Genomic DNA, 24,500 nt, shown 5'->3' with positions numbered 1-24,500 from the left:
TTCTTGAATTACTCAGCGGCTATTTGTGCTAGAACAAAGATGGACGGACACACATTCTGATAGCCAATTTCAAGTGCTTTCACAAGGATTCAAAACCGATCGGATCTGACAGTTCATGTTTCTCCAATTAATTTAGAAAGTTGACCTATTTACACAGTCGATCAGTGATCCGCCAAAATATATACTTGAAGTGAGTATTGAATTCAGTTTAACAAAATCCAAAATCTTTAGCTGAAAATATAATATGATAAAGGTATATTAGTTTTAGAAATGTATGAACTTTTGAGGTATTGACAGGGTGGAGTGTTGGACAATTCGTGCATAATTTCTCACGAGGTCAATATTGTAAGAGGTTTTGTTTTGTCCAATACAATTCGAGAAACCATGTTATTGGATAAAATGTTTTGGCGGATCACTGATCGGTCACGTTACCGGTATGGTGCAAGTCACCTAAAGACTTCGACTGCTATTCCAACTTTGTATTGATATTATTTAGGAAAATATACCGTAAAAACGATAGAACTGGACAAGACCAACAGAAGTTACGGTTCAGATTTTCGATTGGTGAAAAATTGATCGAGTAATAGAATTTAAACCATCCGAACTTTTTCTACGGAGATATATGGAACCAGGTACATTTTGGCGGGAAAGGAGTATCAAGTATATCTTGGTCTTTGTATACAGCATTTATCCGTACGAACGTTTTCATTGTATCCGGATTATTCACAATGTTTAACCTAATTAGTCGGCTGGGGAAGCAAAGGCATGGGTGGCCGTGCTGGAGAAGTTCATCCTCCTGCATGAGACCAACGCCTCGCAGCTCGTCAAGAAAGGGCCGGTGATCCCACCGCCGATGCTCGCGAGTCAGTCGTTTCGACCGAGAGGCTCCACTTCAACATCGTTTGAAGATACGGTAATTACCAGGTAAACAACGTAACTAATAATGATTTAACGTCAAGATTTCGTGGGTTTAACTGAAAGAACTGAGGTGTTTAATAGTAAAACGTCTCCTCCTGAGGATGGCCGATCTGTAGTCTTTAGATGACTTGCACCATATCCGAATTCTTCATGGCATGTACAAGTTCGTCGCGTTTTGCATGGCAGCTGGCAATGGATTTATCCCGCTAACCACGTGATGGAGATGCTCTAAACCCGCTGTTCGACCGGACATATGCTTAACGACGTTTAATAGATACGTTTTACGATTTTGACCATTGATCATGCTACGTCTGCTATCGGTACCATGTCCATGGGCCACCACGGACGAAATTCTCGTCTTTGGAGCGTATGAGATAACGTTCTAAGGGCACCACAACTCGTCTACGGCGCCACGAATGCGCATAATGTCTTGTGCATCGGGGGTCTCGATAAACGCAATGCTTCATATAAAACGCGTTAAACCCATCACGCAACTTGAGTTTGGATTATCATTTTTAAGACATTCCTCCGCGAGGGCCAATAACATGGCAACAGACACGAAACTCTTAAATTTGCCCGCTGGATACCATGTCGATGGTTGTCGAAGACGCAAAGCGACAGCGCAAACTCGTGTACAACCGCAACCTTCTGCGACAGAAACGATGCAAGTACTTGTCGGAGCGCCAAGCGCTGATGGACGAGCTGACCGCGCTGGAAATCCAGCTCCACGGCCAGCGAGCGTCCTCCGCACCCCTCTTGCCGTGGCGCGAGGTCATGGTCGGTTTGAAGGACGACCGTGAGTTCCAGGAGCAACTGTCCAAAGAACTGGTGTCCAAATACCACACGCACAAGGAAATCTTCCGGTTTCTGTCCAAGTGGGCCAACCAAGTCGTCAATCCTCAGGTTTATCATACACTAACTACATCAACATTTTGACGTCATGCGGTAGGTCGAGCCACCTCTTCCAGCTACCGACACGTGGCGGAACGTGACACTTCTGCACAATGTCCACGCGCGAAGGCTGGGCATGGACTGGATCACCCAGCAGCTGTACCACAACACTGATCGATGTTTCTACCTGCATGGGGTCCCTTCGGCAGGCATGTTGAACGACTTCCAAGTCAACTGTTCCGCCGCCACCAACGACACATTGTCATACATTTGGCGTTTTCAGCACGAGTTCGACATGCCGTTCGACCCGTGTCGCGATGCTTTGCGCGACACGGTTGAGGAGTTCGTTATGGGGGGGCTATGGAACAGTCGCTTTAGCTGCTTTCTAGATCAACATGTACATCCATGACTGGCGTCTCTGTCCACGGCGGCGGCTAACTAGTTGGGGCGTAGGTCGTGCCGGATGGGGCCCAATACGCACGAAGCATCCGCAGCCCTGACGAAGCGGTTAACTACCTCGCCCGGGAGTTTGCGTCCCCCGATGATCAACGAGTCACTTTTGTGGGGCGCAACATTCTAGACGATGAAAATCATCCGGCGTCGACACACCAGTCGCACCGAATCTTTTGGTACGACCTGGAAAAGTTGTCACCCACCCGCACCAAGCTGCGCATTTTGATTCTCAAGTCGCAAGATATCTCCACCAAGGGCTATGTGGCACTGGACGAAGAAGCCACGTACTGGGGCTGCAACCTCCGTGACTGCCCAGACCACCTCAAGCTCCAAACGTTTCGCACGCATGCACACAACACAGGCAAGTCGCTGTTGGCCCTTGGCGTGTATCAAATGCAAAAGCGAATGTTGCAAGCGTCATCTCCTACGTCGAGCAAGTATTCGAGTTGAAGCAGCAGCATCAGTAGTAGTGTGTCTGAGCACCACCCTATTCGATAATGGAAAGACTGTTGTTTTTGCAATAACGTGTCGAATCGTCGAGTGTATGCACTAGGCACGTACGCTTATCCGCTGCACTGTTAGTCTCTCATTCGCGGAATGACATGGACATTGCACAAGTACTTTTCTAGTATTCCATGTGTATAGCGGATAGATGCTGTTAGTGTCTGGATTTCGATTTCCAACGATTTCCGGAACATGCAGTACGCCTACTATTTGTTGATGTATGTGTCTAAGAGGTATTGGTGAGTTGGCTACGTACAGCTAATGCATATTTGGACGATGCTTGTGGCATTGCATCCTTGCATTAACAGTAAAAGCGGCTTCTCTGTGAAATAGTCAAGCTAAAGGTCTTGAAACTCATCCAGGTGCAAAATCGACTTGAAGTATGCGATGTTCTGTCCAATCATATCGCAGGTAGTTTCAAAATGAGCCAATCCCAACAAGGGATTCCCAGCTAATCCTCAATACCCAAACGAACGAATTGTACAAGCGCAATAGGTTGACAAGATATGGCCCAGCAATGCAGATGCATACTCCGACAGTTGCTGGTCCACCTTGGCAGCCTTGGCTCGTGTTTGTATTAGATACCGCGTGTGTCATATCTTTTTACATATCGATTTGCCCACTCAACGGAATCCTTAACCGTCACATATGTGGAACTGCGTTTCTATTGATGACCTCGAGAAGTCGTTGGTGGGTATTCTTAGACGGTAGTCGTTTCATAGCAGAGCCAGCCACCTAACTGCCGTTGGTCAGTGCAATTCTGAAGGCATTCAGCTCCGCGTTCTCTGTTCCGTCGCTGCGAGAGCTTCCCTTGTACAGCAGCCAGCAATATAGCTCGTGAGAAAGTACCAAGCAAAGAGCAATGCCATCGGTTGTTGCGAAGGAGGACTCGGGTGGCAAGAAGAAGAGCGTCATGGGCCGCCTCAAGTCCAAGTTCACCAACCCCCTTGGGCGAAAGAAAGATGCGGCGCCAAACGAAGGCGACTTGCGTGGCATGCAGCCGTCGCCGTCCCAGTTGGACCTGTGTAATCAAGGCAGCACACCTCGCCTGGAGTCTTCTGGAGATGATGATACGTCACATAACAAGGAGGATGACGACGACGATGACGTTAACATTGAGCAGCATGATGACGAAGACGTGAACATTGTCGACCACGGCGAGCCTCGCGACGATGAGATGATGGAAGGTGTGGCATCGTCGGAGTCCTTGATGTCCAACAACGAGCAGCCATCGGCATATACGTTTGACGCGGATAGCGAGGAAAGCAACGGTATTGTACTGGGCGAAGAAGAATTGCTAGTGAGTGCGCCAGCAGTGGCAGACTTGATTGTCATCGGCAAGACCCCGTCCAAACTGCAGGCATCGTCGCCCAAGAAGCGGCTCTTTGCAAGGGAAGAAATCTCCCATGAAGCCCCCAGCAGTTTAGTGGCACCCCCCGAAGCTAGAGCGTCCACCGACAATTTGTGTCCATCGCCTGTCAAACGTCCAAGCGTTCACCCGTCCCCACCCCTGGAACGCCTTGAGTCAACGACTCCAAACAATCGACCGGAACCACCCGTGCTGGTCAAGCCTAAAAAGTCTCGTGCTTTTCACGAAGATGCGCCTATATTGGCCACCGCGTCCGCCGTGGTGACAGACGATGACATCGTGACAGTCCCGCACTCCTCGTCTGACGCCGCCCCCGAAGCCACCACGGTAGAATCCAAGCCAGATCCGGACTTTGACGCTGGCGCCGCCATCACGTCAGTATTTGGCGAGCGCGTGGCACGACTGCTAGGCGCGGATCCGTGGGGTGATCGACAAGACGGGTTCGATGCGATATCGTTGTTTGTGAAAAAACTGGACCCGTCCGCCTCTGGCGCCCCGCCACCGGCCGCCGTGCTCACGGCATCCCTGGCAGCCATCAATTGCGGGGTTGTGGACCGTGTCGCACCTGTCATGTATTGTTCGTTAGAGTGTTTGCAACATGTTCTGGGCGTGCTCGTTCCCCTCACAGCAAAGAACAAACGCCTGTTGCAACATGCGGCATTGCCTCTACAACTCCACGCACTCCAGACATCGCTGCTTGCAAAACTCAACGACTCAAACAAACGCACTCAGCGGGAAGCTATCCAAGGCCTGCTTCGGCTTGCAAAGGCGCCTCGATTGCAAACCATGGCATCCCTCATGGCAACGTTTGACAGCGAACCGTTGGACAAGTCGCGACTAGAGCTCATTCACGAACTTGTGGCTGAACTGGGGTACACCGTCGTGCCAGTCGACAAGATCCTGGCGTGGACAGTGCCAGCTCTGAAAATTGCCGACGAAAAGACGCGCAAACTAGCGCTGGACGTTGCTGCTGCGGCCATCCTGTATTCCCCTGACAAGGATGCTGCGCTGGAATCCCTCACAGATATTAAACCCGCCATGCTCAAGGTGCTACAACGCCGCGTGGAGGAACTCAAGACAAGCCAAGCCGCTCCGTCTGCCAACCAGACGGAATCGACTTTGTCGGCGACCCCCGAAGTCGGGGACGACTCTCCGGTGGCGCTTTTCGAAGTGCCGAAAGAAGATGACGCGAGTGTGACGACATTGATTGCAACGGCGATGAGGGAGGCAGAGAACGTGGCAGGGCCCGTGGCGTGGCGGAAACTCGAGAGCAAGACATGGAGCGATCGAAAAGAGGCGCTGGTTGACATTGAAAAGGCGGTCGAAGAGCACAAGTCGGAGCTGCGGGACGTCAAGCCAGCCTTGGGCAGCCACACGCAGCTACAGTACGTCGCGTACAACGCATTGATCCACCAGTCGCTCAATGACTCGATCGCGCCTGTGGTGAACCAAGCGATTGATTTCTACTCGACCTTGATCAAAATTTACGGCCCCCACGTCGACTGGCGGGACACCCCCGTGAAGGACCTGACCATGCAATCCATCATGCGGCTGCTGGGGGGGATGCAGAAACCCAACAACCGTACGTCCAAGGGAAGCTGCCGGGCGATTCTCAAGCTCGCCCGACTCAACACGCACACAATGCAATGCGTCGTCGCGTGTGTGTTTGCTAAGGACGCCGAGCCCCTCGTGCAAATGCACGTGCTGCGCCTGTTGGTGCCCGAGTTTGGCTTGACGGCGGATCCCACGACCGACATCCCTGGAGTCAACCTCAATTCGACGCTCGTCCTGAACGCAGTGTCGGCGGCGCTGGCGCATTCCAACGAAAAGGTCCGCAAGGGGGCGATGGACGTCGCACTGTGTACCCAACGGCTGATTGGCAAGACGAGGGTGCTCAAGCGTCTAAAAGACATCAAGCCCGCGACGTTGAAGGAACTGGAAAAGAACTTTGTCGATATCGAGCCCCCCACTGTGGACCGTCCGTCCACGGTGCAGCAAACACCGACGGCGTTGGGCGCGGGGCTCGGTGAGGTGACCGCGTCCCGCCGGTTGCTGTCCAGCGCTCCCGTGGCCGGAGGGAAATCAGTCGACGACGACGGCGGCGCCATGGACTGGACCCCTCGAGGGAACAACAGCGGCGGCGGCTCGTCCTCCATCTTAAGTAAAGACGAAGAAAACTTCATGGACTCGATATTAGACGGCTAACAAGAAGATCACTCGTCTGCGGACACTGCACGAACGAGACCACCAACACCGACTTATTCCATTTGCTTTAATAACGTTGTATAATAAACGCATGTATTGCTACGTCGAGGGTGCACTGATTTCGGCCAACGGCGGGCGATTATCGTCGAGAAGCTGGTGATACAGCAGCGACAGATCATTGAGCGCCGTCTGCGCCACCCGCACCACGGACTCGTCCATGTCCTGCAAAACTGTCGCCGGCAGCAATTGGTTGATCCACTGGATCACGAACAGCAGCGCCCCCTGAACCTCTTGTCGCCGGTGGTCGTTGTCGTCGTCCGCATCGGCGGCGGCGCGGAGACTGCGACTAAACGCGACACTTTGGTAGAGGAAAAAGGTCGCCCACAATTCGCGGCTACAAGCAGAGTCTGTGACGAGTTCGCCTACGGGGGGAGGGGTCGAGTTGACTCCGGTGGGAAACACGAGGGCGCAGACTTCCAAGAGGTCCCCCTACAAGACATGTCAGTCACGTTCGTGATTTTGTGTTGCTTAGATTATACTACCTTGTTGCTGGACGTGAGAGGGGCGACTTGCGCGAGGCATGCACTCCACGCTTCAAATGCGGCTAAAAAGTTGCCCTGGACAAGGTCTAAACTCATTTGACACAGGCATTTCACCACCATGTAGCCGACGGCGTTGGCCTATTCTTCGGCAGTAACTACAGTGGACAATGTCTGACAAACGTACCTCCATCAGCTTCACAAACGCGGTGTCAATCACGCCACCCGCGAATGCATCTTCGATATCGTCCACATCGCCAACCAGAGATTGCACATATGGAATCAGTCGAGCCCAGACCTTGTCCGACTTGGGCGCCACTTGATCCAGCATGGTTTGCAAGCACAAGGGCAATGTGTCGACGTTGGCTTTGTCATGCAGATGAGACCACAACGTGGACGTGTCGTCCAGCATCCATCCGGTCGGCGGAGTGTCGGAAAGTTGGTCTTGCGTGTAAAACACAAACACCTGCAGCAAAAACGCTTGGGCCTTGTGCGTCGCCGCCGACAACAAGTGCACGACTCGTTCCACGACTTCAAACTGGCGATTCAAAACGCCCCGAGTCCCAATGTCTACCAGTGTGAGCACCGACGTGCAAGTGGGGTCCATGAGCTCCAACGCCACTCCCAACGTGTCGTGTTGTTTGAGAAAGCAACTGATTGCTTGGTCCGTCATCGACAACGACTGCAGCAACGTTCCAGCGTCGCGCCACATTTCCCTATACCACGAGTCTTGATATATGGTGGTGCTTCTTCTAAACTGGACCGACATGGAGTATGGAGACATGTCAACCACATACATGTGTATATGTATATATATATATATACGTACACAAGACTCCTCGGCAGAAGTATATATATATATAGTCATATCAGAGTGCAGGAAACCATCATCAATTAGTGTGTGTGTGACTTGAATTAATGTGATACAAATTCACCACAGGACCAACTTTTAGTTGCAACATTCAGTACAACGAATAATCGATCGATAGAGTTGGCGAATCATTAGCACACAAAAAGTCCAAACTTTGGGTCAACGACAGACAATGCTTTTAAAAGGACAAGGTATATATATATATATATATATATATATATATATATACACGTATATGTCATGCGTACTGGGCTTTCAAATGGGCGATGTACAAGAGCGTGGTTTCTTGGAGGATGGGGTCGGAGGGTGCACACCGCAAGTGAATCAACGTCAGAGCTTCCTTCCACATGGATCCTTTCACCAAGCACTCGATCGCAGCGTACACTTCCCCAATCGACAAGAATGCCTCCACTACATGGATAAATATATATATATATATATATTACCATTAAAACACAAACCAAATCACGAGACACCTCACCACCTTACCAGCGTCGCCAAAGTTACGCTTGTCGCGGCATCGATCGGCATACAGTCGCGTGTACTCGCGCCACACATCCAACCCCGCCATTGGAGCATGAGCAAGCCACACTGGGCTTAACTTTTCTACATTGACCGCCCAATTTATATATATATATATATGGTTTGCATTATGAAACAAGATCCATTGACTTGTATGGCTTACCGTGGCGGGACACGAGTCGAAGGGCTTCTCCAATCCGCCCCTGCAACAACAGCAATCGTCCCGCGGCTTCGACATCCCCCTCCTAAAATACACATCCCATAGTGCAAATTGCATACATAACGGCAAAGCACGTTACCGCTTCGAATTGTGCTCGTTCCGAACGCAAAAAGTCAGTCAAGGCGTGTCCGCTGGTGGGTATTATTTCTATGGCCAACTTGTTTGATGGTGACGATGTATGAAACATCGTGGTTGAGGAGGTGGGTGCTATTGAGGCCAACCCCGCTGCCTTGTTCTTCTTGGTTGAGGTACAAGCCACAGAACGCTTGGGTCCTGCTGTCATCACTGCACCCTCGGCAATGTGTTTGGGTTTCGGTGGCATGGTATGTGGCTACACATTGGTTTTTAGCTCAACAACTCAAATCCCCTAACTCAAATATGATGGGAAAGGACGACGTACGAGGTCGGCAAACGTCCACTTTCGAATCGACTGGTCGTCGCCACCACTTGCCAGCGTCGCGTCGTCCACCCACGTCACTGCCAGCACGCGACCGCTGTGCTCTCTGAAATTATACCCCTCGGAACGCCCGACCTTCCACACTTGGACCGTCGAGTCCACAGAGGCCGACGCCAGGTACACCCCCGACGGCGACCAGTCCAAGCATGTGATGCCGCCGCCATGGCCAGTCAAGCAGTGCTTCAATGGAGATAAGACGCCGCCATCTAACGCATACACGCAAATCTACACGTCCAATGAACATGTGATATGACGATTCCATCCAAGGAGTAGTACCGTTGCATCGTTGGACGCTGTGGCCAACTGGGACGATGTCGCACACCATGCGACGGCAGTCACCGCCTTGGTGTGGTCGTAAAATGTGTGGACACGGGTCCACGCCGTGAGTCCCTGCCGCTTCACCACCACCACAGCGCCCTCGGGGGTCCCCAACGCCACCATCCCCCCAAGCCACGCCATACACGTGACCTGCGGGACTCCCCATCGTTTGTTCATTGCGATCGAGTTGGCGTCGGGGGCGTCTGGGTTGGACGCGTACACGACGCCGTCGACGGCGCAGCTCCACAGCACACACGACGTCGTCGACGGTGCCGAGTCAGCGGGTGCTTTCAGCTCCTCTAGACTGACGTCGCCGCCTACTTGCATGCTTTCCAAACTCTGGATCCAGTCGTCGGCCGTCGTATTCTAATGAATCAATCGTTCAAGAAGGGTATATAGTATTTACACCAGATAGAGGCTAACATACATATATACATATTGTCAAGTCGATCTATTCGAATGGATATTGGAGTGGGATACTCACAATCGCATGACCAGAATATCACCAAATCGACAGACAATCACAAAGATCGATGACCAATCAAAACCCAAAACGTGAATCAAGTAGCCAATCAAATGATCCACTCATACAACATCGAATTATTAGTGTGTGACTGTAACTAGTGTGATATCGCACGATTTTGACGTGCAAAAGTCACAATACCTCGGACGGGAACGAGTGCACAACCCACAGAACTTGTCGGACGAGCCCTCCGCCATGGTACGTCTTGAAGCGCGTGTGGTCTTGGCCGTTGTAGAGCCCAATGTGCCCTTCCTCTGTCGCATACGCCAACATGGACGAACCTGTCCACAGTGTGCCCTGTCACACAAATCCAATGTGCACTTGGAGGTACGAACCGAGGGGGTTCCACGCCACGGCGGTCACTTTGCTTTGCAGTCCCTTCCACAGCAACTCGGTGGTGGATTTGGCCAGGTCGACCAGTCGGATCGTGTTGTCGCCGACGCCCCCGGCTACAAGCGCCTTCTTCGCGTTGTACGAGAGCGCATACACGTGGCCGCCGAGCCCCGTGAGCTTGGCATGGCACTCCATGGACATCGCATCTGTCAAGCGAACGTCGCGGTCCATCGATATGGACAGCAGCAGCACCTTGTTGTACGCGACCACGAGCGGCGCAATGTTGAATACGAGGCGGGTGTGGTTGTGCTTGAACGTGGTGGGGGCGGTCACCTTTTTCTGCTTGGGCGTCCTAATTCACTCAAAAGGTAGGAAATATATCCAAATATATCGACAAACGGCAATAGATTCGGACATATCGACACAAAGAAGTTCAGTGGACAGACCATTCCAAGCGAAAGAGGTCGCCTGTGATGGAACTGCACACGACGCTGAAATTGGACGACGGCACCCAGCAACATGTGAGCCACAGCCGCCCCATCTGATGCGACGACACTGCCTTCTTAGGTCGAGGGAGCGTCCATTCATGGAGCATACTCGCGTTGCCGCCTTGATCGTTCAACGCCGTCGCGCCTTCCCACAGACGAATGCGCTTATCTCGCGACGACGACGCCAGCACTGGCTTGGCATCGGCTGTCGCGTTGTTGGGCCGCCACGTCACGGCGTGAATTTCTTCGTCGTGGCCTAACCATGACATGGTTCCAACCGTCCACGACCAAGTCTCATATTGTACCCTTGAAACGAGTGACGATCGAGCCGTCGGTGATGTCGACGACGACGAGCTTGCCACTGCGGTATCCAATGGCCACCTACGGCAAGCATATAAGGCATCACACGTGTTAGTCTAAAGATGGAAAACGATGTCATGTCCACGAACATGATGCTTGCGCTGCGGACACACGTCGATGCTGTAGATACAATCCCCGGGAATGGGGACATGCAACCCAATGTGCCCGCTATCATCGATGGAACATGAAAACATGCCAAGAAGTGGAAGACCTTTGTCGTACGTGCTTCGAGTCCACACGCTGAGCACTCCGTTGCGGTCCCCGCCCACAATCACGTTGTCATCCTTGGACGAAATCGCCATCACTTCGGTCGACTTATGCTTTTTGTGGTGGTCCACAAGTTCCAGAGTTGACGCGTTCCTGCCATGGTCATGTTCTCGTGAGATGAGTGGCGTCAGAACAATGGACACATGTACGTACCATATTTGAATGGACCCTTCCTCGCCAGCACATACGAGCAAAAGCTCGTGGTATGCTCCGTGGATGAACGTCACCGACGTCACCTTCTTGTCGTGCTTGCCACGACCCAAGTCGGCGACATATCGAGGTTGAGAGAATGTGCCCTACATGTCCATTCAACATGCTTCGTGGCCCAAATGTCACTGAACGAACATGCAAAATACCTCGCTCGACAATTCAACCTACAGCGTCCATTAGCACGTGAGTAGGGAAGGTGATTGATCGGCGTACCTGATACATGGCTACCCGAGACTTGCAGCCAAAGGCAAAATAGTACGTCGACGATCCATCTCGCGGCTGCCCCCAAGCTCCAAGCTACTCCGATGCATCCATCTTACTACCATAGATCGAGGATGCCCATGCACGTACTTGCGAGCAGTACCAATTGGCGCTCGGAAGGAAAAGGGCGTCGGACGGCATTGTGCTTGTGCGGCGCGCTATTGTCAAGTTCACATCGGTTCCCATTCGTGGCAAATTCGCGTTCAAATGCATTTGATTGGTGTATTTCGAATTAATTTGACCAATCGAAGCCAAAGTGTCGTTGGGGGTTTCATCCAGCACTTTTAAAGTTTCACAGACATGCAAGTTACGTTGGCCGTGCATGGGCTGTCCTTTCCCGTCGCATGCGGCGAAGGGATGCAAAGCATCAAGTGGCTAGGATTGGTTGCGGCGCAGCGCTATGCCCTCATGCTCCCGCACGGCCGATGCCGTACCCGCGAAGACGCGCATTCCAAGAACGGGTTTTACCTCCCAAGCGAAGTCCGAAACGTACGTCCGAGCATCCTGCACACTCCATCCTGATGTGTCCTCTCGTCTACCCCCGCTGATCGAGTTACGTAGTCTGAGGGCGATCTGTTGAGTCCGTGGTCACGCATTGTCGAGTGTGTTCGGGAAGGTGAAACCATCACGATTGTCCTTCAGGTAGCGAGCGCATCACGCCCTCGGATTCATATGCATGCATACTTACTGCCACTTCTTCTTCTATCCCATTAGCACGAAGTTCCCGTGGACGACATTGGCGTGCCCCAACTGTCGTCATGGGCTGTGTCGGCATTTTCCAACACGACCAACCAGCGTGTCACCGACGACGACAACGACCTCATCGCCGCCGACGAAAAGGACGACCACGTTGCCGCCAAAAAGGGGGGCAGCGTCTACAGCAACCTCCAAGGGTACTCGTCGTCGTTCCATGCCAACCACGTCAAGTCGGGGCAGTTTATCTCGCAGGACGAGCTCGAGAGCGCGTTTTACCACGACGTGGCGCGGCTGGCCCTCGACGAATTTGTCAAAGACCCCAAGGAAAAGGTACACTTGATATATAAGATATATACAACCCTATTGTCCGTGGATATATATGTATATATCATTCTTTGGCCAGGACGACGTCGAGGACGTTCTGCTCAAGTACTTCGACTGCCTTGTCGCCATCTTCAAGCATTATAGCCTTGGCTTCGGCGAAGACGCGTACTCGTACGTCCGACTCACTCCATAATCGCGTGGTGCTAGGTGAAGTATCAAATTCTGACACGACGTTTTAGCATGTCTGGCGCCGAGTTCAATCACTTTGTGCACGAGTCAACGCTACTGCACCACGTCAAGGACGCAGCTCTCTTGGACAAACTGTTTGTGCGGGCGCTGCGGGAACCCGGCAACGTGCGGCTGTCCCGCGTCGAGTTTATGCAGGCGCTGGTGCTCGTGGTGGTCACGCACAACAAAATGTACGGCGACGACATGCCGTTCCTTCCTGCGCTGGAAAAAGCACTCAAAGACTCGGTGAAACCAGCTTGCAATCGGCTCACGTCCGGACCGTTCCGCGATACCTTGCATTCAGACGTAGGTCACGCGTCCATCTTCTCTTTTGAAAAATATTCCATTGATCTTATAGGACATGGTTATTTGTGTATTCGTTTAGGGCATGCTGGCGATGCTCCAAGAAGCCAAACCCAAGTTGAGCAGAGTGTACGATAAGTACGCGTCTGGAAAGCAGTACGTTCGTTGTTACGTGTTAAAAGGGATGATTTACTCTCCACGAACCTACATGCAATGTGGACTGTCTCCATCATGTACAGTATGTCAAAGTACAATGTGGCATCATGTGCAAGTGCAATGTGGATGATGCTTTGAAAGTGCAAAGTCAAGTAGTTACAATGCCTTTTGCTATTTGTGAGAAATAATACAATCTGTATTGTGCTTTCGAGTGAAATTTCGTGTTGTGGCGTGGTTTCTCGTTGGAAGTTAAATTGATTTGATTGGCTACTTCAGATGAGCTCAAAATTATTAGCCAATCAAAACCCTCTCAATGAAATTCAACCAATCAGATCGATTCTGGATCGGTTTGGTCGGCGCGATTCGATTGCACCCCCTCCCCAAATTTGCATATCAAATCGACAATACACCATACATACATACATACATAGGACAAACGTGGAGGGACCGATCTTGAGCGTGTCGGACTTTCGATCGCTGGTTCAAGACAGCGGCATTTTCTGCACCGGAGACAGCGACAAGCACGAAGCGTTGTTTGGTCAGGTACGTCCGCCTGTCCTATGAGATGGCATCTAGAGTAGCAAGTCGAGTAGATGCCTTTGTATGTGCGTTGACGTGATCATGAACTGGGTAGGCGATCGGTCAGTGCTTTACCGGGATGCGCGACATCAAGGACGGCGAGAAGCAGTTCGTCGTGTTTGCCGAGTATGTCGAAGTGCTTTGTCGGCTGTCGCTCGCGATTTGGGACGACAAGGACGTGTCTGCCAAGGAAACGATCCGCATCGGTCTCGACGCTGTTCGGGCCTTGTCCAAGCCAGCCAAGTAGAAAGCCATTTCCAACTGCCACGTCATCAACCAACATATCCCCAGTTCCGAAATATATACACGGGCAAGTTTGCAAGTTAACATAACGTTAAAACAATTCGATGGGTTAGTTTATCGGCGTTATGTACAATGTATTTACACAACTACTAATAACAGTTATATTATAATACTTCGCTAAGGTTAACAATTATATCTGGATGTCTCGGAAATATGGACATGCAACTTATGATGGCGTTCAACCAAACAACGCCCGCGACGGCTCCTTCATGCACGTGTGCACGACTGCGTGCCATACGCGGAGCAGTTCCACCGAGTCAAAGCGCAGGACCATGGACGGTTGTGTCTGAAAACGGAGTTCCATGGCGCCATCCGCCCCCGCGGCGGTCGCGTCCGTGACCACGTCGTACACTTCGGGCAACACATCGACGTTTGGCGCCATGCTCACCGTCAGATGGCGCAGGACGTAGAAGTAGCGACCCATGACCTTCCCTTTCGCGTCCAACTGGGATAACCACCCACAGAGCACCGTGGGGGTCTGCCGCTTTTCGCAGCTTCGTAAGTACCGGTCAATGCTGTATGAGAGCCGGGACATGCAGTCTTCAACGGCGGAAAACCAGGCGTTCGCGATGTCGGTGGAGATGCACTGCGTCTTCCACACCTTCTTCGACTTCATGTGAAACTGCAGTAGCGTGGGTTTGCCTGTGGATATAGATGGGATAAGACACCGCGATCATATATTTGCTGGGTTGACTACCCCTCGATGCACTGACATACGCGATGGTGTCGCAGCGGGCAGCGGGCAACCCTTCGTCTTCGGCGATCGTCAGCTCAATGCCCTGTAGCGTGAAGAAGCAGACCTTCCACATGCCAAAGAACCCCGTTTGGATCTTCATGTAGCCGGCAAAGTTTTTGTGGAACGCGCCGTGGGTCCGGCATTGCTTGAAGTCATTCTGGTTCGGCGACAGGAGTCTGGCAGTGTTCAAACTCGCCATGGACGATTGCCGATAAGGTATCTTCTTGGACATTTCACGGCGTCGCCCCGATGGTGCACCGTCTTCGCCTGCATGGACTTGGTACATGCCTTGAACCGAACACTGTAAGAAATGAACTTGACGGAAGACAAAATTACCACATGAACTGAATTCCCATCAGATATATTTTTATGCATACGGTTTATTGTATCTAGGCGTTTGTATCCAGTCTTGTCGCATATAAAAAACACCTCATGGCGACTGAAGGGACATGTCCACATTGTGAGAGCGTACACCGCCGCCAGCAACAACAGCTCGACTGGTCTCCAGTCGCCAGAATGCTCTTCCTTCACCAAAGCAAGACCCATCGTTCATAGCGTTCCTGGCGTTCGAAGCGCGATGCGTCCACTACTGTAGCTCCGTCATCACTCCATGTGTTGTAAATCGCTCTCGCCGAAAATTCTGACTTTGTTACTGTGGTGGAGATATATTATGCCATGTCGTCTAATTGGAGTGGGGGTATAAGAGGCTACCAAACCGGCAGACAATCGATACACGACCAATCAAAACCCAGATCAAGAATCCAGTAGCCAATCAAATCCACATTTCGACCTTTGAATTAGTGTGGGAATTAAATTAGTGTGACACTAATGACATACCAAATTCAGTGTAAACAAACAGTTAATCGATAGATTTGGCGAATCATTAGCACACAAGTCAAAATTTGGGGTAAAAGGACAATTGAGAATAGATAGGTATACTCGTATGTACATACTTTACCCTCGGCTTGCCGTAAGTTAGTGCAAAACTACGCATTCTGGGTAACATCACGAGTTGTATCGATAACAATGGTAGGCATGATTGGTTGGTTGGTTGAGGAGGGTTAACTTAAACTGTAGTGGGCTCGCTGGGGCTCTTTGAGGCACGTGCGGACTATCCGCTGCCACCGCGTCCACGAATCCACCGAATCGCATTCAAGGACAAGGTCGGGCGCCGTGGAAAACTTGAACACGAGCGCGCAATCTCTGTCCTCGGACGACAGGATGGCTGTGACGACGTCGACTTCTTGGGGCGGCAAGTTCACGTCATTCGCGACACTCATGGTCAAGTGGTGGAGTACGTAGTACTGCCTCAGTCGCCCATGCTGTTTGGCCGGTAGTCGCGTAAGCCATCCGCACATGGTCGTCTGCATCTGTTTGGCGTCGGCTGACCGCAGAAACTTGTCGATCGTGTATCGGGTGCGTCCGAGGCAGTCTTGGATGGCGGCGACCCACGCGGTGGCCGCTCGCACGGACGGGCACAGCGTCCGCCACACGTTCTTCTGGCCCAGCATGTGAAACTCCAAGCCGCCGGATTTGCCTACAACACCCGGAACGTGTATAAGCCACGAAACCTAGGCAAGTACAAACTAGTAGCATGTTACCATACCTTCCCAAGGGAGAACTTTTTGGATGGAGCCGACGCGGGCGACGGGGGCGGACGTGTCCTCCGACTGCGCCAACTCGACGCCGTGCAACGTGAAGAAGCATCGCGTCCACGATGCATTGAACAGTCCGGAAGGGATGCTCATCCACCCTGAAAAGTTTTTGATGTACCCGCCGTGGGTCTTGGACTGCTTGAACAGCGTTTGGGAAGCTGACAGCATTGGCGCTGCTTGTTGTTGGGGCATTTCGCCCGAAGTCAACGGAGCCACGGACGGCTGCAATACGCGGGCGATCGCATGATGCCAACGCTTCTGCGTGTCGGCGTCGTCCGCGTACACGTGGAGCTTGCGGTGGTTGTCGAGCTCAATCACGAGCCCAAACGCATGGGTGGTCGTGCTACGCTGGACGCTGTGGACGCAGCCGTGGCCTTTGATGGTCACGGACGACTGCATGTCCCGATACGACAGCACATGGTGCGTGAGGCTGAACCACCGCTTCTTCCAGTTGCGCACAAAACTGCCCTGTTTATACAGCCAGCCTTCGCATTCGGATGCCGTGTCCATGATCAAGGAGCTGTTGTGGCCGACGACGACATCGCTTTCGTCGTCGTGGCCGAGTGAACTATCTTGAGAAGACAACGAGCTGTTGCGTTTGGTGGAAATAGTCGACGGCGGCGGTGTTGGGTACAAGTCCATGGAAGGTCGAGGTTGAGCTTGATGGGAGGGCAAAGGGGATACGGCCACTGACGACGGCGCAGACGAGTTTGGTAACGACAGTGAAAGGGAAGGTGCCAGGGATGGAGTTATCGTCGTCGCGCTTGAGGACGCCACCAACAGCCGCTGCAGCCACGCTTCCTGTTCGTCTGTGCTTTCTGCTTGCACGTCAAGAACGCGGGTTGGAAGCATGGAGATGCTCAAGGCATACGCGAACTCGGGCGATGTCTTGACCCCTACGACCATGCCGAACCCCTTGGGTTTCTCGCCCGGGCCTTGGCTGTACTTGAGCTCTTGGCTGTTCAATGTAAAGTACCTCCGCTTCCAGTTCTTCACGCGCTGACCACGCTTCAGAAGCCATCCTTCGAAGGAACGCATGCGGCGATGGCCGTCGTGTATGTCCACCTGCGCTATGGACTGAAGCACGGGACCCATCACCATGGACGGGTGCGACGAATTCAGAGTGCTGCTGCTGTTACTGATAGATCGCGGTGGAGCGAATTCGCTGGAAAATGTGTGGCGCACGGGGTCCGTGACGGAGGTGCCGTGCGCGCGGGAAACGCCATTGAACGACTGCATCTTTTGGTCGAGCAGTTCCTGCATGCGTCGTTCTTGGCGCTTTTGCTTACTTCGAGCGCCGTACTGCTGGCCTAGACTCAAGTACTGCGATTCGTAGTTCTTGTCCTCGTCCGTGTCGACTTCGCTCGACGTTTCCGTCATGCCTTCGTGATCCATGGGTGCCGTCATCGAGAGCATGTCGTCAATGGACGGGGCCGCCGAGGTCGTCGACCTGGAGTCATGTGCTTGTTGATTGTCATGCGCTTCTTCGTCAATTTGGTCGAGGGCCTGCGAATTGCATTGGTTGCCGCGCATCGGCGCTACTTCGGACGTTCAGTGTTCGAATGGGTTGCCGACGGCAGGCGTGGGAGGAACGACGGACGGAACACCTAGCCTACTTTAACCAAGAGTCTTTTGATATTGATGTCGGCTACTTTCTCTGAAAAAGTGCCAAGTCGGACTGGACGACTTATTGCAAAATGCACCCTAACGCAGATGATGTCATAGTCTGTGTGTTCCCGCGTGCTCTGTGCCTACATTGTATCCATACGACGACAGTCCAGCAGTGCTAGCATCCCCAAAGGTGATTCCGTTGCACGATGGTCGTTGGCTGAACGCGACTGAATTGCAAACTTTGAGGTCCTAACTGTCGTCGCGATACACGTCCACCACTGACAATCAAGGATATCCCGCCTCATACTGTACAACCAACGATTCAAAGATCGACTGCCAACTAACTGTAGTACAATGGAGTCCTTGCTGCACTTAGCACTAGAGTGTCGATTCTACCGACGAGTCCACTGATACGCCCTGTGAGCTCATCACAAATGAAGACCATCACGACGACCAAATGTCTCGACGCCGTTGCCTTCGCCAATCATATCGAGCATATCGGCGGATGAAACGGTGAAGTGACGGATATCGGGTAAACTCATTATTCTGGATCATTTATTTGTCCCAAATGTGCATTATAGTCCAAATATGTTCATGAAATTGTGTACTGGTAACTCATTGGTAAGTTTCTGCTAAACGACAACTCTTGTGTGCTGGAACAATGTCGAGTGCATAGTTATCGTTTGAAGCAACGTCAACATAATATAGCCATTTGCCTCGCGATTGCAGTGTCTACATGTTTCCTTGATTGACACTGTGAGAGAGCTACGACGCTTCATCATCACGCCCGCCTTTCCCAAGGTGAAACTGCTAGTCGAAACGATTTGAAGCGGTTACACGTTGTCAGTATATCCAAATCAACGATTAAAACACCAGGGATTATTATTCGTCGATGGCTCCAATAGCTTGTGAAATGTAGGCACACTCATTTTATTGGAGTTGAATTACTATTCACCTCTCTTTTGCTTCGTTCTTGGACAGGGTATAAAATTAGCCGAGATGGTGATGATGGCTAAGAATAGGCCGACGCAGCTCAAAACGATGAAGTCAGGTCAGTTGACCTTTTCAAAGCCAGGCACAGACATGAGTATTTGGCCGAAAAAGGCTTGGAGCATCGAGGAGGAGCTTCTGAAGAAGAAGAACAAGTCTGTCGAAGAAAAGTACCAGTCGCTTCTCGGGGAGTACCAGGAGCTCCGTGTCGCGAACGCCAAATCCATGGCCAAGCTGCGCGAACTCGAGCGATACAAAGAAATCTCGGACGACATTGTCAACAGCGCGTCCACGTCGCGGCGGTATAACCGACAAAGCTGCCCAAGGCATCAACTCTCATTTTTGGGGTGTGGGTGTGCTTGTAGAATGGAGGAGAAGGAGCGCATCGAAATCTCGAGCCAAATGCAGCAATACCGCGACAAGCTTGAAGAGGCCGTGGAAAACATTTGCTTTCTTGAAAAAGAGAACAAGCGGCTCAAGTCCGACGTCACGGCCGCCAAACTGGACGCCACGGTAAGCTTACACACACAGCCCATCATATACATGTTGTTGTGTCTCGTGCTCAAATCATTGTAGACGTCGAATGTGCTCCTGAAAACCCTAGACGACTCCAAATCCAAGTTGTCCACGACGGAAAGCCGTCTGCAGTTGATGCGCATTGAGATCCTCGAGCTCAAGAACCGCAAGGCCGACCTGAATTCACAAGTTCAGGACCTCAAGGCGCGGCTGCATTCGGCCGACACGCTGGCCGAGCGCAAGTCGGACGAATGCAAGCGACTGTCATCCAAACTCGAGGTACTCTCTCTTTTTGCTTGCGCTTGATCGACGCCTGAACGGTGTCGTGTCATGCAGTCCTTGGAAACAGCGTGGGACTCGACGCGTAGCCAAAACAGTCGCATCCAAAAAGAGATTCGCAGCGTTGCCGAAGTCGCCGACATCAATCGGGAATTGAGTGAAAAGTCCAAGCACCGAATCGCGTCGCTTGAAAACGAAGTGGACGCGCTCCAGCTCAAGCTCAAGACGCGCGAACGCACGATCGATGTACGAATCCACGAACCGTTCAACGAGTTGAAAGCATTTTATTACAACATGGGCTGGTTGGTAGGAGCTCCGCACAGACAACGTGGACGTCCGCACCGAGTTGAACGTGCTCAAAAAGGACTTTTCCGAGCTCCAGGCCATCAACAAAGATCTGCGCCGCCTCAGCTCTGACCACAACAAGCACGACAAGGACACTGAGCACGCCCTGTCCATGCATGAAACCGAAATCAAGGTAGCCCCGCTCATACATAAACTCGTCCAATACTACAACCCTTTGGTGGAAGAGGGGGGGGCTTCTCGATCAAAGCATCAATGAAATATCCTGAACAATAATATTTTGATTGAACGCCAACGAATCCCACTTATTTCCTAGTGTTTGCGAGACATGAACCGATCGTCGTCGGAGCGCATCGAGGAGCTGGCGGCCGAAAACGCCAAACTCCAGGGCCAACTCTTAGACGTCCACAGTGACTTTCTCAAAAAAGTGCAAAGTGACGCGTCGTGGAAGCACAAGGAGAAAGAAAAGCAAGTGTCAAATATAACTATCCGTGTTGCGTTGTATATATATTCATATATATTTCTACCCCTCGTAGGCTTCGTCGCGAGGTTGAGGACGAGATGGACGTGCTCAAGAAGCCGCGCGTGTGCAAGCACTGCCACGAGTCGTTTACGTTGGAAAAGAACAATGCGCAGTCGTGTACGTTCCACCCCGGTCGGTACCTCCCCCGCCAGTACCCCCTCGAGGGGTACTCGTGGTCGTGCTGCTGCAAGCGCGACATTTCGTCGCGCCCGTGCAAGTTTGCAGGGCGGCACGTTGAGCGCGAAACCCTCTAAGCCCCAACAACAACTAAAAGCAGCTAACCACCACCACCCTTCGTCTGTAGTCTCATATGCATATTATAATACACCATCCCGTCCAAATATGTTGTTATTTACACCTTGACCAATGGCATGAACATACTCCTGCGTTCAGGTGTGCACAGACAGTACTGTACTGTATATCAACATTTAGTCGTGATCAATCGTCGTCCAAGTCGGGCAGCACTCGACCTGCGTGAACTTGTTCTTCCCCATCAGCGTCCTCTTCGTCGTCGGAATCCGGCAGCACCCGTCGGCCAGCATGCATGCCATCGTTCCTCCCATCGTCGCCGTCGTCGTCGCTGTCGTCGGACCCGCCTTCTTCTAGCCACTGCCCAAACGCTTCCGTACGCTCGGCCTCTTCAACGTCCGACTCCTTGATCACGTAGTTCGTGCCGTCCCAGTAGCTGCACTCAATGCGCTGGCCTGCAAACCACCGATTGTTCATCTTGTCAATGCACGCTTCCGCGCCCTCGGCGTCGTGATACTTGACGATCACCACGCCCAGTGGATGCTTTTCGAAAAATGTGATTTTCGCGATGTCCCCCAACGTCTCACACTCCTTTTTGATGTCTTCTTTCAGCTCGTCGCCTTCTTCCTTGTCTAATATTACAATCAGGGCATGATCCATATATATATATATATAACAAATAGTAGGGCCGCCAACGGGACAGAATAAATAAATATATATATATATATAATGAACAAATATTGGCCGGCATACCATCGAAATCGTCCAGTTTGAACATGTGCTTGAGCACGACAATGCGAAATTCTTCGTCGCCTCCTGCCCCCCACGACAATGCCTAGTGTATATGTTATGACCACCGTTGTAATATATATATATATATATATTATATAATATTTTTGCAAAAAAACTACCTTTTCTTGCTCGAATTTCTTGACTTTGGCGCGGTTATCGAGTTTGACGCGCTTGCGTTCGACAAACGATTCGCCCTTTTGGCTAAACACGGCCACAGACACGTCGATGGGGCAGCTACGCTCCATGTCCATGATGAAACCTGCCAAACTCGATTCACACTATTTCACGTTACTTGGGTCGGATGTCAGACTTGTCCAGGAGTTGAATCGCCAATTCCACCGACGGTTCCTTCATGTAGCACACTGCACCGTCGCCCTACATGATTTAATCTCGTCAGTGTCGGCGGACACTGCTGGTCGTACGTACGCTAAGTTGGCCCGTGTCTTTGTTGCGATACAGTTTGATCTTGGGGTCGTCCGTGTGCAAATCCTTCTGGATGACGCCGCACTTGACAAAGTGGTCGTGCACTTCTGGGATCGTAATGTCAAGCGGCAGGCCGTTGATGTACACCCATGTTTTTTGCTTGGAAGACGTCCATTTGGTTTTTTTCGACTTTGATTTTTTGCGCTTCTTTGGATTTGTTGTGTCGATGGTGGGGGCGGTGCTGTCGTCGCCGCCGCCATCCGTTTTCGCTGCCAGGGCGGCCGCCTCCAGAATGTCCGAGTGGCTTAAACTGGCAGGTGGAGCCGCCTTCTTGACCGGCTTGGCCGACTCGTCGCCGCGATCTTCGGCTAAGTCCTCCAACTCGTCGAGAATTTTGTCCTACACTCGATGATTAACGAAACGCTGCCAACAAGGGTACCTCTGGCGTGATCCATTTTCGTGTGTCTGGGTCGTATATAAACTCCTTTCCGTCCTCGGCCACAATCGCCCGCGTCGACGACGCATCGTCGTGGAATGTCTGCAGCTTCGGATCCAACGACTGCTGCGTCGCCAAGATGGCTTCTTCATTCTCTCGCTCGAGGTTGATCTCATGGAGCTCTTCCTTCAAGGCACTCACTTCACCCATGGGAGTCCAGGTTGCAACCACTTGGCACGAGCTCCACACTAGCGTCAGCCCGTCGACATCGCCGTCCTCGAACTTGCGCACCAAGTCGGCCGTCGAGATCGGACCTTGCTGGACTTTCAGGTGGTCGTAGTAGTGCCACTGGGGCACCTTTTGCCACAGTACACACACTGGCGTGAATAGCGCGATGTCCTTGGCCATTTTCCATTCTGCAACAGGCAACTCCGGCGACCACACGTACGTCTCGCCGTGGACGAGGCCCCGACGAAGCAATCGTTTCAACACTGCTTCGTCCATGGGTCCCTTCTGACCACCTGCTGCATCGACGTACATCCACTTCTTGTTCTTCATAGCTGATACATCCACTGGAACCGTTTCCGCAGCAGGCGGCGCCGCCGGCGCAGGAGAATCAGCGGTGGTCACCATGTTCGCAATACTGTGAAAATTGATACGGTGGTTGAAAACAGGCAGTATACTGATATGATCGAAACTGTACTGTGAAAATCTGATACTGTACTGCGCTTGAAAACTAGCGATATACAGTACTGGTATTACTATACATACAATACTATTAATATATAAATGTATTTATTGGGGAGAATAAATCATCCAAGAAGTATATTTCATTTATTATTGTATTAAATGATTCATGGGAAATCTAATTTTAGATTCGAAACCAACGCCACATGCACTTCCAGCAGTCAAATCTGAAATAATGGACGGGATCCACACGGTGGCGGCCGCTGACGCATCGGTGGCCCGCCTGAAGGAATGCATGGCCAAACTGGATGCTGAATGCGATGTCAAATCCCCTCGAAGTGAACCCGACTTTGTTGCTGTGACCAAAGCCGACATGGACGAAGCCACCGCGTTGTCGCGTGAGATCGCCGAGTTCTTGGACTCACAGCGACGAGTTAGTGCCAACAAAGACAAACTCAAAGCTACCCATCGAGAGTTTGTCGAGGCGATGAAGGAGTTGCAGGTGATTCAGCGCAACTACGCTCGGAAGCGAGAAGAACTGGTGGAATACGGTAGGCACAGCTTTCTGTCCGTCGAAATATATCGACGTGGGATTGTGTTGTGACGTGGTTTTGTGTTGTTGTTCAAAATGAAATTTGGTGTGTAGACTTGATTCAGGCAGCTGTGGTGTCGCCCGATGACTTGAAGCGCATGAAAGACGAACAAGTGAAACTTGCAAAGCTCGTGGAAGAGACCGGCACTGTGCATCAAGTGTTCAAGGCCGTGGGGGAGGTCGTGGGCTCTCAAACAACGGACGTGCTGCAAGTGCAAGCAAAGGCCGTGGACTTGAAGCTTCAGATTGGGCGTGCCATCACTGAAGAAGAGCAAGCAGCGTACTTGCAATGGCAGGCGCTAAAGAAAAAGTGTCTGGTGCTGTTCCTGTTGCTATTCATTATCGCAGGCATAGCCACGCCCGTGGTGCTGTACTACGTAAACCAGTCTCAATCATAAATTAGCCTTTGG

At 51.7% G+C, this 24,500-nt stretch overlaps 9 protein-coding genes across 11 annotated transcripts; 5 read left to right on the top strand and 4 right to left on the bottom strand.

The window, feature by feature from the left end:
• The first annotated feature begins 1,448 nt into the window (after window positions 1-1,448).
• H257_03526 (hypothetical protein) lies at window positions 1,449-2,768 on the top strand. The gene is made up of 3 exons (XM_009827660.1): window positions 1,449-1,821; window positions 1,868-2,206; window positions 2,263-2,768. The coding sequence occupies exons 1-3, from the start codon at window positions 1,507-1,509 to the stop codon at window positions 2,710-2,712; spliced, it is 1,104 nt and encodes a 367-aa protein (XP_009825962.1). The 5' UTR covers window positions 1,449-1,506; the 3' UTR covers window positions 2,713-2,768.
• Window positions 2,769-3,479: 711 nt separating this feature from the next.
• H257_03524 (hypothetical protein) lies at window positions 3,480-11,670 on the bottom strand (the record flags this gene model as incomplete). The annotated part of the gene is made up of 18 exons (XM_009827658.1): window positions 3,480-6,829; window positions 6,883-7,020; window positions 7,067-7,595; window positions 7,999-8,161; window positions 8,240-8,356; window positions 8,436-8,517; window positions 8,572-8,823; window positions 8,893-9,174; window positions 9,226-9,633; window positions 9,932-10,071; window positions 10,126-10,475; window positions 10,570-10,867; window positions 10,917-10,992; window positions 11,061-11,139; window positions 11,194-11,331; window positions 11,392-11,534; window positions 11,595-11,612; window positions 11,662-11,670. 18 exons carry the CDS (start codon window positions 11,668-11,670, stop codon window positions 6,440-6,442), a joined length of 3,612 nt encoding a protein of 1,203 aa, XP_009825960.1. The 3' UTR covers window positions 3,480-6,439.
• H257_03525 (hypothetical protein) lies at window positions 3,531-6,575 on the top strand. The gene has a single exon (XM_009827659.1). The coding sequence runs from the start codon at window positions 3,629-3,631 to the stop codon at window positions 6,338-6,340; it is 2,712 nt and encodes a 903-aa protein (XP_009825961.1). The 5' UTR covers window positions 3,531-3,628; the 3' UTR covers window positions 6,341-6,575.
• Window positions 11,671-11,998: 328 nt separating the features above from the next.
• On the top strand, window positions 11,999-14,361 carry H257_03523. Of its 2 annotated transcripts, XM_009827656.1 has the most exons (8): window positions 11,999-12,198; window positions 12,271-12,351; window positions 12,424-12,735; window positions 12,809-12,900; window positions 12,969-13,263; window positions 13,343-13,416; window positions 13,848-13,959; window positions 14,051-14,361. In XM_009827656.1, the coding sequence occupies exons 1-8, from the start codon at window positions 12,010-12,012 to the stop codon at window positions 14,240-14,242; spliced, it is 1,347 nt and encodes a 448-aa protein (XP_009825958.1). In that variant the 5' UTR covers window positions 11,999-12,009; the 3' UTR covers window positions 14,243-14,361. The 2 variants fall into 2 exon arrangements, with proteins under 2 accessions (XP_009825958.1, XP_009825959.1); XM_009827657.1 differs by lacking the exons at window positions 13,848-13,959; window positions 14,051-14,361 and having other exon boundaries at window positions 13,343-13,633.
• Window positions 14,362-14,395: 34 nt separating this feature from the next.
• On the bottom strand, window positions 14,396-15,371 carry H257_03522. 2 transcript variants are annotated; one of them, XM_009827654.1, is made up of 2 exons: window positions 14,996-15,371; window positions 14,396-14,940 (listed from the first exon to the last, which is right to left on the bottom strand). In XM_009827654.1, exons 1-2 carry the CDS (start codon window positions 15,318-15,320, stop codon window positions 14,477-14,479), a joined length of 789 nt encoding a protein of 262 aa, XP_009825956.1. In that variant the 5' UTR covers window positions 15,321-15,371; the 3' UTR covers window positions 14,396-14,476. The 2 variants fall into 2 exon arrangements, with proteins under 2 accessions (XP_009825956.1, XP_009825957.1); XM_009827655.1 differs by having other exon boundaries at window positions 15,016-15,350.
• Window positions 15,372-16,001: 630 nt separating this feature from the next.
• Window positions 16,002-18,222, bottom strand: H257_03521 (hypothetical protein; the record flags this gene model as incomplete). Its single annotated transcript, XM_009827653.1, has 2 exons — window positions 16,002-16,571; window positions 16,641-18,222. The coding sequence occupies 2 exons, from the start codon at window positions 18,220-18,222 to the stop codon at window positions 16,096-16,098; spliced, it is 2,058 nt and encodes a 685-aa protein (XP_009825955.1). The 3' UTR covers window positions 16,002-16,095.
• A 1,119-nt stretch (window positions 18,223-19,341) lies between these two features.
• Window positions 19,342-21,249, top strand: H257_03520 (hypothetical protein; the record flags this gene model as incomplete). The annotated part of the gene is made up of 7 exons (XM_009827652.1): window positions 19,342-19,592; window positions 19,656-19,803; window positions 19,867-20,085; window positions 20,143-20,331; window positions 20,396-20,563; window positions 20,705-20,856; window positions 20,925-21,249. The coding sequence occupies 7 exons, from the start codon at window positions 19,342-19,344 to the stop codon at window positions 21,163-21,165; spliced, it is 1,368 nt and encodes a 455-aa protein (XP_009825954.1). The 3' UTR covers window positions 21,166-21,249.
• Window positions 21,242-23,468, bottom strand: H257_03519 (hypothetical protein). The gene is made up of 6 exons (XM_009827651.1): window positions 22,815-23,468; window positions 22,379-22,774; window positions 22,245-22,327; window positions 22,072-22,186; window positions 21,914-21,995; window positions 21,242-21,792 (listed from the first exon to the last, which is right to left on the bottom strand). Exons 1-6 carry the CDS (start codon window positions 23,442-23,444, stop codon window positions 21,350-21,352), a joined length of 1,749 nt encoding a protein of 582 aa, XP_009825953.1. The 5' UTR covers window positions 23,445-23,468; the 3' UTR covers window positions 21,242-21,349.
• A 252-nt stretch (window positions 23,469-23,720) lies between these two features.
• H257_03518 (hypothetical protein) lies at window positions 23,721-24,500 on the top strand. Its single transcript, XM_009827650.1, has 2 exons — window positions 23,721-24,049; window positions 24,145-24,500. The coding sequence occupies exons 1-2, from the start codon at window positions 23,734-23,736 to the stop codon at window positions 24,486-24,488; spliced, it is 660 nt and encodes a 219-aa protein (XP_009825952.1). The 5' UTR covers window positions 23,721-23,733; the 3' UTR covers window positions 24,489-24,500.

The sequence above is a fragment of the Aphanomyces astaci genome (genome assembly GCF_000520075.1).
Source record: "Aphanomyces astaci strain APO3 unplaced genomic scaffold supercont1.6, whole genome shotgun sequence".
NCBI lineage: Eukaryota > Oomycota > Saprolegniomycetes > Saprolegniales > Verrucalvaceae > Aphanomyces > Aphanomyces astaci.
The sequence above is the reverse complement of the archived record's forward strand: the minus strand, read 5'-3'. Positions and strand labels throughout refer to the sequence as shown.